The sequence below is a fragment of the Apiospora phragmitis genome (assembly GCF_038363925.1).
Source record: "Apiospora phragmitis strain CBS 135458 chromosome Unknown utg000016l:1.0-887042.0:1.0-888152.0, whole genome shotgun sequence".
Classification (NCBI taxonomy): Eukaryota; Fungi; Ascomycota; class Sordariomycetes; order Amphisphaeriales; family Apiosporaceae; genus Apiospora; species Apiospora phragmitis.
In genome coordinates this window covers 799,006-811,187 of record NW_027117416.1, presented here as the reverse complement: position 1 = coordinate 811,187, position 12,182 = coordinate 799,006, and the positions used below count along the sequence as shown (strand labels likewise).

The following is a 12,182-nucleotide window of genomic DNA, read 5'->3' as shown; positions in this document are numbered from 1 at the left end:
TGCTGTATTCCATGGCGTGGTAGCCGAGAACAAGGAGCGTTTGCTGGAGGACGGGCCGAACGTGGACTTGCTCTGGGTATGCGAACGAGATGGTTCTGTGGCCGTATGGCTGGAGGGCCAGCAGCGGCCCGCAATCAGGGAGGGCCAATCAGATCATAATATGGATGCGGTGATAGGGCACTATGACACCAGAAGTGGAGTCCTATACTACTCTGTAAAGTGGATTGGGTACGAATGCCCAACTTGGGAGTCGGAGCAGGATCTAGACCAGTATGCTGCTTTCCTGGACCACTACTGGGCTACTTTGCAGCATCAAAACTGATTCGATTGAGCGGTACTTCTAGCTGCAACCAGCTTTGGTCCATAAAGTGTTCTAAGGACACCAATGTACCCGCACATCTAGCCAATCAAATGTATGATCTTCTGATATTGATTCGCGTAAACGCGGCTGGCTGGCTGGATATTTAGGGAGCGGTAGCCTTAGCCCTCCGCGACGTGATTCTCAAGCTGTGCTTCAGCTGCGGACATTCGCCCAAACTTTGCTTGACCCGGTCACTTGACCACCATGCAGCACGCCATCGCCGTCTTGACTACACTATCGGCAGCTGCTTCGCCAATGCGCAGCCGGACGAATGCGACAGGCTGCCAGGCTGCGACCCTCGGCAACTATTCTTGGGAGATCAGGAACTTCTACCACCAGGTGTTGAATGCACGGGGACATCTCAGCTTCGACCTGTCGAATCCCGTGTTGTTGCACGCATCTCAATGTAGCGCATCGGATAGCCAGCCGTTTGGCGGCTTCTATGGTACCATTCCCTATAAGTGCGCCGATGGAACAGAGGGTACTACCACGCAGACGACCTTCGACTTCAACAGTCTCAGTCGTACGCTCAATATCAACCAAACGTGGGTCTGTAGAGATGAGGACCCCCAGTGGCCGTAAGTGACCTTCGAATATCGATGAAGCTCCATTCTTACGTTGGCACAGTGTACGATTCCACGCTTACGGTGCTATCAACTTGACATTGGACTGTACAGATAAAGTTACCAACGATTGGAAGATGGATGAGCTCGATTCTAGCCGGGAGACCAAGTGTACATCTGTGGCCGTGCTCCTCAGGCCATATCAAATGACGGCTGTTGCTTAAGTAGCGTTATATATTTTAGAATGCAGCAGTAGAGGCACGGAAACTACGATCGATAACTGGGTCTGGAGAACAGAGTATCTTGATGAACTTCCAAAGCTCCACGGCTCCTCTCCCAATAGAGTATCTCAATCCGTCACCGGGGACCAGGGATCAATTAGGTCCCAGATTGTCCGATTATTCATCGCTGCCATTCTGATACCGGATTGTCCAAATCGCGACCAAGAGGTCTTCTAGTCCATAGCCAACAGAGATGACCTAATTTGTCAGATTATCCATTTTCATATGGGATAGAGCACCACTCACCAGTAGCATGTAGAGTCTAAGTACAGGAAGAAGACGCCAATCTTTGACACACGTGATACCCATAGCACCGGCTACGACCATCAACGAAAGAAGAAACGCCTCCATGAAGACGCAGCCCTTCGTCCGGTGTTTTTTCTGAGAATAAACCATCCATTCCCACGCTACCCATAACCGAAATGCGGCTGCGGACACAAGCATGACGGTGCTTCCGTGGTAGGCATAGACATCTGCGATAATGATGCCCCCCAAAAAGGAACCCAGGGCTATCGGCAAACCCACAGCGAGCCGGAGCAAGTGTAATGACCCATGTACTGATGGCCACATCCTGCTCATCCAGAGGCACTAGAAACGTCAGCATCGATGGTAGTCTCTACCCGTCGGCCAATGTACCTGACTTATCATGCTTACTGCTACGATGGAACCAAGCAGTATACCGTCCAAATGTTGGTTTCGACAAAGACTTTGAGCGTAGCAAACACAACCACGACCGCGAATGACAGAACGATCTGGCTGACTGAAAGTAATTAAAGCTCGAGGCGGAACTTGACACGGAGCAGCTGGCAAGCCTTCAGCGGCTGTGCTACTCGTCGATGGTTATAAAGTACACCGAACGCATGAAGCAGCGTGGCCAGCACACTCAGTCCGGCAGGAACGAAGCGCAGGTCGTAGAGTAGGCTCATCGTAGCCTGGGAGCTGTTTATAGCTGGCCAGTTCTTGAAGAGGCGATACAGGAAGGAAGTAAAAGAATGGATAAGAGATTCGGGCTGCCGTACTTATATTGGACCAGACTTAACATCCTGACGGCCAGTTAGGTTGACGCATGCGCTATGGATTAGCCATGGTGCTTGGAAGCACATTGGTAGGTGGGAAATCGCATCTGCCTTGCTGCAATCGGTCATGGCGACTCTACCAAGTTCGATCCGACTAGGCCGCCATGACGAACGACTGGAGTAGGGCTTAATTACGACATTCGCTTAGACGGAGGTACTGGGTTTGTTTTTTATCATATAGCTCCTTCTGTACACCCCAAGGCGACCGCACTTTATTCAGTATTTATCACAAGGTGGGCAGGTGGACAATTTTATTCATCTCTCCCAAACCGCACGACCTAACCATGTACCCTAAAGACAGAAGGTATCTACCTCGGTGGGCTCATCCGTCTGGAATTGGCTTTCTTCTTATGCCACCTAAAGGTCAACAATACGCCCAGGGTAACCAGCGCCAGGCCCCCGACCCCAGCTCCGACCCCAATGCCGACCTTAGCTGCTGTGGATATTGCTCCTGTCGTGGCTGTAATAATAGTTTCAGGGATGATATAGTTCGTTGCTGGCGGCACGGCGGTCATGGACGGGGCTACGGTGGGAGTCGGCCCAGTGTCAAGGGCCAAGACACTGGGGATGGGACCTAGGTTGTTGCTCACACGCCTTGGTAGAGACACCGACGCGGTCGAGTTACTGAGCATCGGCTTTGAGCTGTGGGAGGATTCGTCCAATACGGGGTGATCAGACTGGACGAACCGCGAAATTGGAGTCAACCACTCGCTGTCCGAATTCATGGTTAGGGGCAGCAAGACCACTGGGAATTTCTGGGACGACAAACGACAGATTATAGGCACTTAGGGTGCAGGGATGCTCTAGATGCTTTGTTGAAAAGTTGAGGTACCGTAGATGGAGTATGCTGCACTTCTCGTTGAATAGGGCTGTCCTAGACGTTGGGACCTCTGATCAAGTTATCGAGAATGAACAAGCCGCCAGCTTACTGGGTTCTTTTGGACACAATACAGCAAATATTGTTTTATGTAGGGGGATGAGACGGGGACCCCAAGCATACGCCGATATATGTGTCCATTATTGGTCGTGGAGCCCTTGCTGGCTCACAAGAGGCACTCTGGGATCCCTCCTATTCCCACCCAGAAATTATGAATAATAGAATGGTAGAAAGGGGCCGATGTCCATAGAATATGAAAATATCGAGAAGCTTCCAAACCACAACCGTAGCCTCCCATGGCCAAAAATTGTTGACCCGAATACCAATGATGCCAAGGAGGTTTCGTCGTATTTTCTCGTTCCCTTCCCCGTTTATGTGTTCCTCTGACCTTGCGTCATCATCCGCCATAACCTCTTCAGTAATGGGTATGCTCTCATGAGGGACTTGCTCCAAACATAGCCCTCTTCCATACCGTCACTTCCACACGACACATTGTTCCAGCTCCCGTATCGAGGCTGTTCCTGGCTCCACGGTCGTGAGTCAATTAACCGACGCATTATGGTTTCCTTTCCCACTTTATTTCTTGGCCTTCATGGCGGCTGTCAAACGATCGAGAGTAATTCGACTGTTCTTTGGCGCCTGTACCGTGTGCGTCCATTCCAAGGCCCACCATCCAGGGTAGATGTTTTCCACCCTAGCCTGCCCGTCGCGGCCACCGCCATGGAGTTGTGGTGACGCAGGCAGTTCTCCTTCCATGTGTTTCTGTTGACCGTTAGACATGCCTCCAGAGTGGCTTTCGGTTGGCATGATTCTCTGCGCGATAAAACAAAAGCCAATAAGAACTGATTCGACGGCAAGGAACAGGTTAAAGGAGCACTGTACCCGAACAAGCGCCGGGGCCTCTCGTACACTTAATGAAGTTCTCGCTAGCACGATCAGTCCCAGCTTAAAGGTTTATGAAGCTACTAGCGCTAGGATGGGCATAATAGAAGTAGTAGTAGCCGCGCAACTTTACTGTAGTTTACGGTAGTACATAACACAATTACATCAGCCGATGTGTATGTAAGGGCCGGGCGGCGGCCAAATATGGAATGTGTCAGTGAAAAGGCTCGTTACTGTATGTACGTAACTGTGGGCAATACTTGATGTTTCACGTGATACATCAGCAGCTCATCTGAGGACGCTTCTTCAGGGTCGCCCCTAGTGAGCCATGTAGGCTTTTCTCCCTGAACCGCTTTCATGTCAGATCCGTATACAGCAGGTAACGAAATCGGCTTCCTCTTCGATGACAACGAAACGAGTTCTCCGCTCAGACCACTTCCGCTTTAGGAAGGCGCACAGTGCGGGATCTTAGCTCACCAACTGTCTCCGCAGGTATATCAATAAGTACTGGACCTGTCATCCAATTATGTACCCCACTTCAAGTAACTCAGATGTAGCTCCAACAAACAACAGACGATAAGCAGACCCGCTATCAACAATGATAGTGCTGCATACTGGGCTTACGGTGGTAAACAAGGTTCCAGCGTGTCATCGATCCTGCTATTCAAGAAATCCTACAAAATCATGTCTATGCAATACCTCTTCTACTCTACGATTTCATGCAAGAGAGAAGCTCCTGGTTACTGGAGATCCCTCGGCGATACGACCGCCGAATAAGTGAGACAAGCGCTGGCGGTTGCCCGCCAAATGGCAGCGTAGCACAGGGCCAAAGCCGAATGTAGCTTAGCGTTCAACATCGTCCCTGGCTCTTCTGTCTGCTCCAAACCAACAACGATACAATCCAAGTCCAATACTGGATGCAGTTCCTGATGCCCGCCATATTTGGCGGTTTGATACTTTTGGGGCATCTGTGACTCATTTCGTTCGAGTCCGACAATGGACCTCCCTGCCCCCGCCAAATTGATTTCGCCACCGTCTTCGTCAAGTCTGGCGCTGTCTTCCCTAGTGCATAGCCGCGAAAATGGATGATGAGTTTGATTCGTATCCATACGATTCGTTCAACGATGACGATGGTGGTGCTGCTTTTGGCTTTCCTAGTCTATCTCCTCAGGCTTTAGTCAATACTCAGCAGAGCTGGCGAGCGTCGCTTGCGCCTTCTGAGGGTTTCGCGTCGGGAGGATCGCTCCAGTACGCTGGCCGCAGGCGGTTGAGCATCGAGCGAGCAACGCTTCCCTTGCTGCAGCTTGCTGACTGGAAAGAGGACGAAGCCTACGATGACGAGCCACCTCGCTGCATCCACTACTCGATTGAGTTCAAGGTGATGTACAACAACAGAGTCCTTCTGAAGAACACAGAGCCCGACCTTGTGCTGGCGCTGGGTGCTTACTGGCTCAAGTTTTTGCAACCAAAGCTCGAGAGACTGGTCGTGACGAAGCTCCGAAGAGCTAAGGACTTGGTGCAAATTGATGATACTACTATTGCCGTCTCTGCGAGATCGCTCCGCGCGCGATCTTGTTAAATACTTCAGCGGTTTCGATATTGACTGGAGGCTTATCGAGAAGCAGCTTCGAACATGGGCGCCCCTCTTTCAAGAAGGGAAGCCACTACGACTCACGATCGGCTTTACCTACGTAGACGTCAATAGACCGGGCGACGCGTTAACCGGGGCCACTACTCGGGGGAGATTATCTGCCACCCAAACAATGCTTGCCCGACGAACAACGCAGCTAACTGCTGAAGTAACGACGGGCCAACAAACGACCTGGAACGAGCTCTACGAACGAATGCGATGCCCGGACCTCCCTGCCATCTCGGACCATATCGTTGGCGTGATAGCGCGAACAGTAAACACTACAGGCTACGTACCCACCACTTCCGAAGCCTGATTCGACATATCGAAGAAGGTCACCCCATCAATTGTCACGACGATGTGCCTGATTTCCTCCGTACCCAGCTCTATGCCGAAGAACAGCAGGATACAGAGCGCAAGCAGAAGCGCCAGCGCGATACCTCTCCCCGAAATATTCCGTCTATCCAGATTACCAATGTCTTGCCTGGCCAGTCGAATAAACACGCCTCAGAGGAGCATCCAGTTGCCTGTTCTAGCCCTATTACTATCTGCGGTTCAAGAGATCGAGCGGTTAAGAGATACTGTGAATGGCAGTGCACGAAAGTGGACGATATAGTACTGAAGTTCGAGTTCCGGAAAGCTCGAGATTTAACTCTAGCTGAAGGTTTCGACCTTGAGCAGTTGCACGAGGATCAGGATTACCAGTTCCTGCTAGACAAGGGTGTGAAGCTTGGTATCGCCAGACGCTTCGTTCGCGATGTTAAAAGCTGGGCTAGTCTGTCAAATGATGAGTAACGAATGATGAGCGATGAGTGAAAGGGTTGTTTCCATTTCCGTCTATTGTAATTCCCAGCTTCTATGGTTCTTCAATAGACAGTCCTGCGTGCCGAAAATGTCCCTCTGCACTTGACCGTCTTGATCCTACGATGTCTACACACCATTCTAGAAAGACAGCAAAATCCTGCTGCGATTTGTACAGGTGACCGTACCGTTTAATAAAAGCCTTGAGTTCGGCAAAGAACTCTTCAATGGGATTCAAGTCGGGTGAGTACGGCGGCAGGAACAGAAGCTTGACTCCGGCATCATCACAGAGCTGTTGGATTCTGTCAGGCTGATGAAACGGTGCATTATCCATAATAAGAACATACTTCGGCTCCGGCCATCTCCCACACAAAGGCAGAAGCTCTTGGATAAAGTCTTCGAACGCCTCACTATCCGTGAATCCCTGGAAGATACGCGAAAGCATAATACCATCTTGGGTGTAAGCCGGCAGGATCTGGTATCTTCGACCACGGTGGAACCGTGCAGTTTGTACGGGCGCTACGCCTTGAGGCGACCATCCGGTTCGTCGAAATCCCGCACGCTTGTCGCAACCCGATTCGTCAATATACACTAGGTGGTAAGAGTGGAACTCGGATAGAGCGTGACTATAAAGGTCGCGTAGGTCGGCATTCCGTTCTTCGGCGACACGTCGGGTAGTTTTCTTAGACCATCCGATGGACGCGAGGGCTCTGCTCACGCTCATTCTCGTCACTTTGACATCGAACTCAGCCGCGAGAAATGCGACCATCTCGTCCTGGTACATCTCGGGCCTCTCGATCAAACGATCGCATAGAGCGTCAAGCATCGGCGGCGTGATGGTTCGAGGTCGTCCGACGACGTTTCGAGGCGCTCTGGTGGTGCCAAAACATCGTAAATTCGCTCGGATCGTACGAATGGAACGGGTGCTGCACTCAACAGCTACTGCAATCTGTGTATCAGTGAATTGATTGCTCTCCATCATGCCCTGGGCACGTTCGTGTGTGGCCTCTGCAGGGTTTGGGGCCATTGTTGTTGCTTGATTGCAGATAATGGCGGATGAGTGGATGGCGGCGGGTGTCTTTGTTCTGGGTGTTTCCAAAGGACAATAGGCCCGCTTAGGCCACCTACCGCCCAACAGCCCCGCCATTAGCGACAACCCCCAATACCTTTCTGAAGAGTCCGCTAACTAGAAACTGTCGCCCGGACATGCAAACCTCCATGTGCACCTACCATGACAACGCCATACGCACCCAGCTTGAGACACAGGAAAAACGACTTGATTGGCACGGCGTGCAGATCCCGTGACTGGTTCAGCCTCAACGCATCTACTTCAGCAATGGCCGCAATGCGTGCCTTGTGCTGGACTCCTGCTCAGCAGGGACGGCTCAGCCTTTGTAGCCTCGACAATTCTTCTTTTCGACCATTCCCCAGTTGCATCCGACGCGAAACGAAACACCACCCAAGACTCGATGGCTGAAGTACTCGGCACCGCAGCCAGCGCTCTTGCCGTTATCGAGTTAGCAGCAAAGATCACCAAGCTTTGTGCGCAGTACGGGAAAGATGTTTCGAACGCGAAAGACGATATCGGACGAATCAATACGGAAGTGACGAACCTGAAGGCTGTCACCGAGAGCGTCCGCAAAATCTTAGACGGCCCACAAGGAACAAAGCTCCGCACATCCCAGAATCTACACACCGCATTACAGGATGGACAAGGAGAACTTCAAAAGCTGGAAGAGGACCTTAGTCCCGGGAAGAGCAGGAAAGCGATGAGTCGATTCGGCCTTCGCGCTCTAAAATGGCCTTTTAGGAGTGAGGATGTTCAGAAGAAAGTTGATAATTTCCAACGATGTTCGGCCATGGTATTCGCGGCCTTGCAGGTTGATCAAACGTAAGTCGCATCTTTGAATCTAAGTATCCTTTCGACTGCTTACAATGTACATCTATAGGACCGTTCTCCTCGACATCGATCAAAGGCTTGTGCTCGACAAACTCCCAATCGCACAAGGAGCCTCCTTCGACTCCCACGCCGAAGAACATAATCCGACCTGCCTCCGAGACACTCGAGTCGAGCTCCTGCGCGAGATTGATCAATGGATTCAAGATCCGAACGCCGAAGCGATGTTCTGGCTCAGCGGCATGGCTGGAACGGGCAAATCCACCATCTCGCGTACCTTAGCGCAGAGTGCCTCCGAGGGCGGGTTCATCGGTGCTAGCTTCTTCTTTAAACGGGGCGAAGGAGATCGGGGCGGCGTGTCCAAGTTCTTCTCTACCCTAGCAGCGCAGCTAGGCTCACATGAACCGGCTGTTATACCGCACATCCAAGCTGCTATCGATTCCGACCCTGCGATTTTCGGAAAAGCGATGCGAGAACAAATCGAGAAGCTCATATTTCAACCGCTATCGAAACTTTCAAAAGCTGCTTACAAGGACCGCGCTCTTCTGCTTGTTATCGATGCCTTGGATGAGTGCGAGCACGAGGAAGATATCAAACGCCTTATACACTTATTCTCGGGTTCCAAAAGCATACAATCGCCCCGGCTCAAGATCTTTCTTACCAGCAGACCCGAGCTTCCTATCCGCCTTGGCTTCACTGCGATTAAAGGGGCATACCAAGATCTTGTCCTTCACGAGGTCGCTGAACCTGTCATTGAACGTGATATACGCGCTTTCCTCAAGAGTGAGCTCACACGGGTGAGGCGGGAGTACAATGCGCTCGAGCCAGATGAGCGACACTTGCCCGCTACATGGCCAAGCGAGGGTGATTTGCGGACTTTGGCTAAGATGGCGGTGCCATTGTTCATCTTCGCCGCGACCGTTTGTCGCTTTGTCGATGACCGCAAAGGTGCCAACCCGCAAAAGAAACTCTGCAGAGTTCTAGAACAACGAACCAAGAGTCAAGAATCCAAACTTGATGCTACCTATATGCCAGTTCTAGAACAGCTGCTTATTGGTCGTACGGTGCGAGAGCGAGAAGAAAGCCTGGGACAATTCCGTACTATTATCGGTTCAATAGTAGTGCTCGCCAATCCCCTTTCTGCGTCGGCTCTGTCACGGATACTCAACACAGCTTTGGATGACGTGCTAGAAAGCCTGGCCCTACTTCACTCCGTTCTCAGTATCCCCGATTCATCTGAACAACCGATCCGGTTGCTGCATCTATCCTTCCGCGACTTCCTTCTCGACCCGGAGAAGCGAGAGAGCAACCAGTTCTGGATTGATGAGAAAGAGGTCCATCGTCAGCTAGCCACGGAATGTCTGCGAGTCATGAATAGCTCGCTGCGGACGGATATCTGCCAAGTCCAAGCCCCAGGGACGACACTCTCCGAGATCGATTCACAGCGAATCAACGAGCGCCTGCAGCCAGAGATACAATATGCCTGCCGCTACTGGGTATACCACTTGGAACAGTCAGGTACAATGATCACCGACGATTGTGAGGTGTACAACTTCTTGAAAAGCCATCTCCTGCATTGGTTAGAAGCGCTCAGTCTAATGAATAGAGCTTCAAAAAGCTTACGGGTTTTAATTACATTAAGTAGTCTTATAGTACGCTACCCCCGGACCCGTTCCGTTAAGTTACTAACCAACTGTTAAGCCCAGTACCAGTAAACTACTAATCGACTTCCTTAGCGACGCGAACCGCTTTATTCTAGCCAACGTTGCTACTATTCAGGTTGCCCCTCTTCAAGTCTATTCATCTGGCCTCCTCTTCGCCCCGAAACAGAGCGTAATCCGCGCTACATTTCAAGGTCTTATACCACAATGGATCTTGCACCAGCCAGTAGTAGACGACAAGTGGAATAATTGCCGCCAGACGCTCGAGGGCCACAGCGACTCGGTCAACTCGGTGGCGTTCTCGCCCGACAGCCAGCTGGTGGCGTCGGCGTCGGCCGACCACACGGTCAAGGTCTGGGACGCGGCGACGGGCCAAGAGAAGCAGACGCTCAAGGGCCACAGCGACTCGGTCAACTCGGTGGCGTTCTCGCCCGACAGCCAGCTGGTGGCGTCGGCGTCGGACGACCACACGGTCAAGGTCTGGGACGCGGCGACGGGCCAAGAGAAGCAGACGCTCAAGGGCCACAACGATTGGGTCCGCTCGGTGGCGTTCTCGCCCGACAGCCAGCTGGTGGCGTCGGCGTCGGCCGACCACACGGTCAAGGTCTGGGACGCGGCGACGGGCCAAGAGAAGCAGACGCTCAAGGGCCACAGCAAGTCGGTCAACTCGGTGGCGTTCTCGCCCGACAGCCAGCTGGTGGCGTCGGCGTCGGCCGACCACACGGTCAAGGTCTGGGACGCGGCGACGGGCCAAGAGAAGCAGACGCTCAAGGGCCACAGCGATTGGGTCCGCTCGGTGGCGTTCTCGCCCGACAGCCAGCTGGTGGCGTCGGCGTCGGACGACCACACGGTCAAGGTCTGGGACGCGGCGACGGGCCAAGAGAAGCAGACGCTCAAGGGCCACAGCGATTGGGTCCGCTCGGTGGCGTTCTCGCCCGACAGCCAGCTGGTGGCGTCGGCGTCGGACGACCACACGGTCAAGGTCTGGGACGCGGCGACGGGCCAAGAGCTGCAAACCACCCACATAGGCACTACTTCCTTTACATTATCATTTAGCAAGGATTCTTCACATCTTCTTACTGACGTTGGAGCTATTGCTATTGGTACCCAACCTAGTCAGTCATCACCTCCACAGCGCGAGGTTTCACGCCTTGGTTATGGCATTAGCGAGGATCGCAGCTGGATAACTTGGTATGGAAATTATCTGTTATGGTTACCGCCTGATTTCCGGCCAATATCATCCGCTGTTGCCGGCTCTTTAATTACGATCGGCTGTGCTTCGGGGAGGGTGGTTTTTATAGAATGCGATATAGAAGGGGTTGGGAAGTATTGATTCTTATACAATTTCTATTTTAAGGCTTCTACTCTTTATCTTCTTTTTTTTTATTACCTTTAAAAATAGAGGGTTCTAGGGAGCGTCGTCAATTTATAGACCGCTTCGCCTTCGTTAGGGACCAGGAAGATTCTGGACACAGGTCCGAAATGAGTAATATTTATTGCCACCGTAAAGCAGGAGGGGTATATGCCAAATCTATCTAGTGGCGCCAGCCCTCGATCAATCGATAGAATTGAAAAGGGCCATGCCGGCTTCTTCATGGTGCTCAATTTGGGATGCTGGAACATTCCTCGAAAAAGGGTTATGTACGTATGCTTTTGAGGTAATGCCTTCATGTGGTTATGTAGAAAGCAGCGTGGAGCTGGTTCGCAACCCCGCGCTATTAGGGTCAACTGTCCTCGTGAATGATTACCTAAGAGCCTACATGGGATGACAGGTACATGCCAAGCCTTGGTAGAGTACAAAACCAGGCATCTGGTCAGCGGGTAAGCGTCACTGTGCACCTTTCCCAAAATAGAAAGTGGTCCAAGCGGAGACGAATTTCTCGGCCCGCCAGCGAGGAAGCCGATTTCGTTACCTTCTGTAGCTTCCTTCTGTGCCCTGCAGATGCCATGAAGGCTCTGCAAAGCAGCAGTCACGTACCCCTGTGGCGGACCCATGCCGCCGCCAAAATCGCTCGAGCTCGTTCGCAAGTGAATATCTGCCTGTGTTCATCTGGGGTCGAGACAACTGCAGTTGGTCCTGAGCAGGCCGAAGAGTCGTATTGACGCATACCAGAATTGACATCTACCAAAATGGACACCCCAGAACTGGCTAC

The 12,182-nt window shown here is 52.0% G+C and overlaps 1 protein-coding gene across 1 annotated transcript; it reads left to right on the top strand.

Moving 5' to 3' along the window:
* Nucleotides 1-7,940: 7,940 nt before the first annotated feature.
* Nucleotides 7,941-8,366, top strand: PG994_015388 (uncharacterized protein; the record flags this gene model as incomplete). Its single annotated transcript, XM_066866795.1, has 1 exon — nucleotides 7,941-8,366. The coding sequence occupies one exon, from the start codon at nucleotides 7,941-7,943 to the stop codon at nucleotides 8,364-8,366; it is 426 nt and encodes a 141-aa protein (XP_066707709.1).
* Between the last annotated feature and the right edge of the window lie 3,816 nt (nucleotides 8,367-12,182).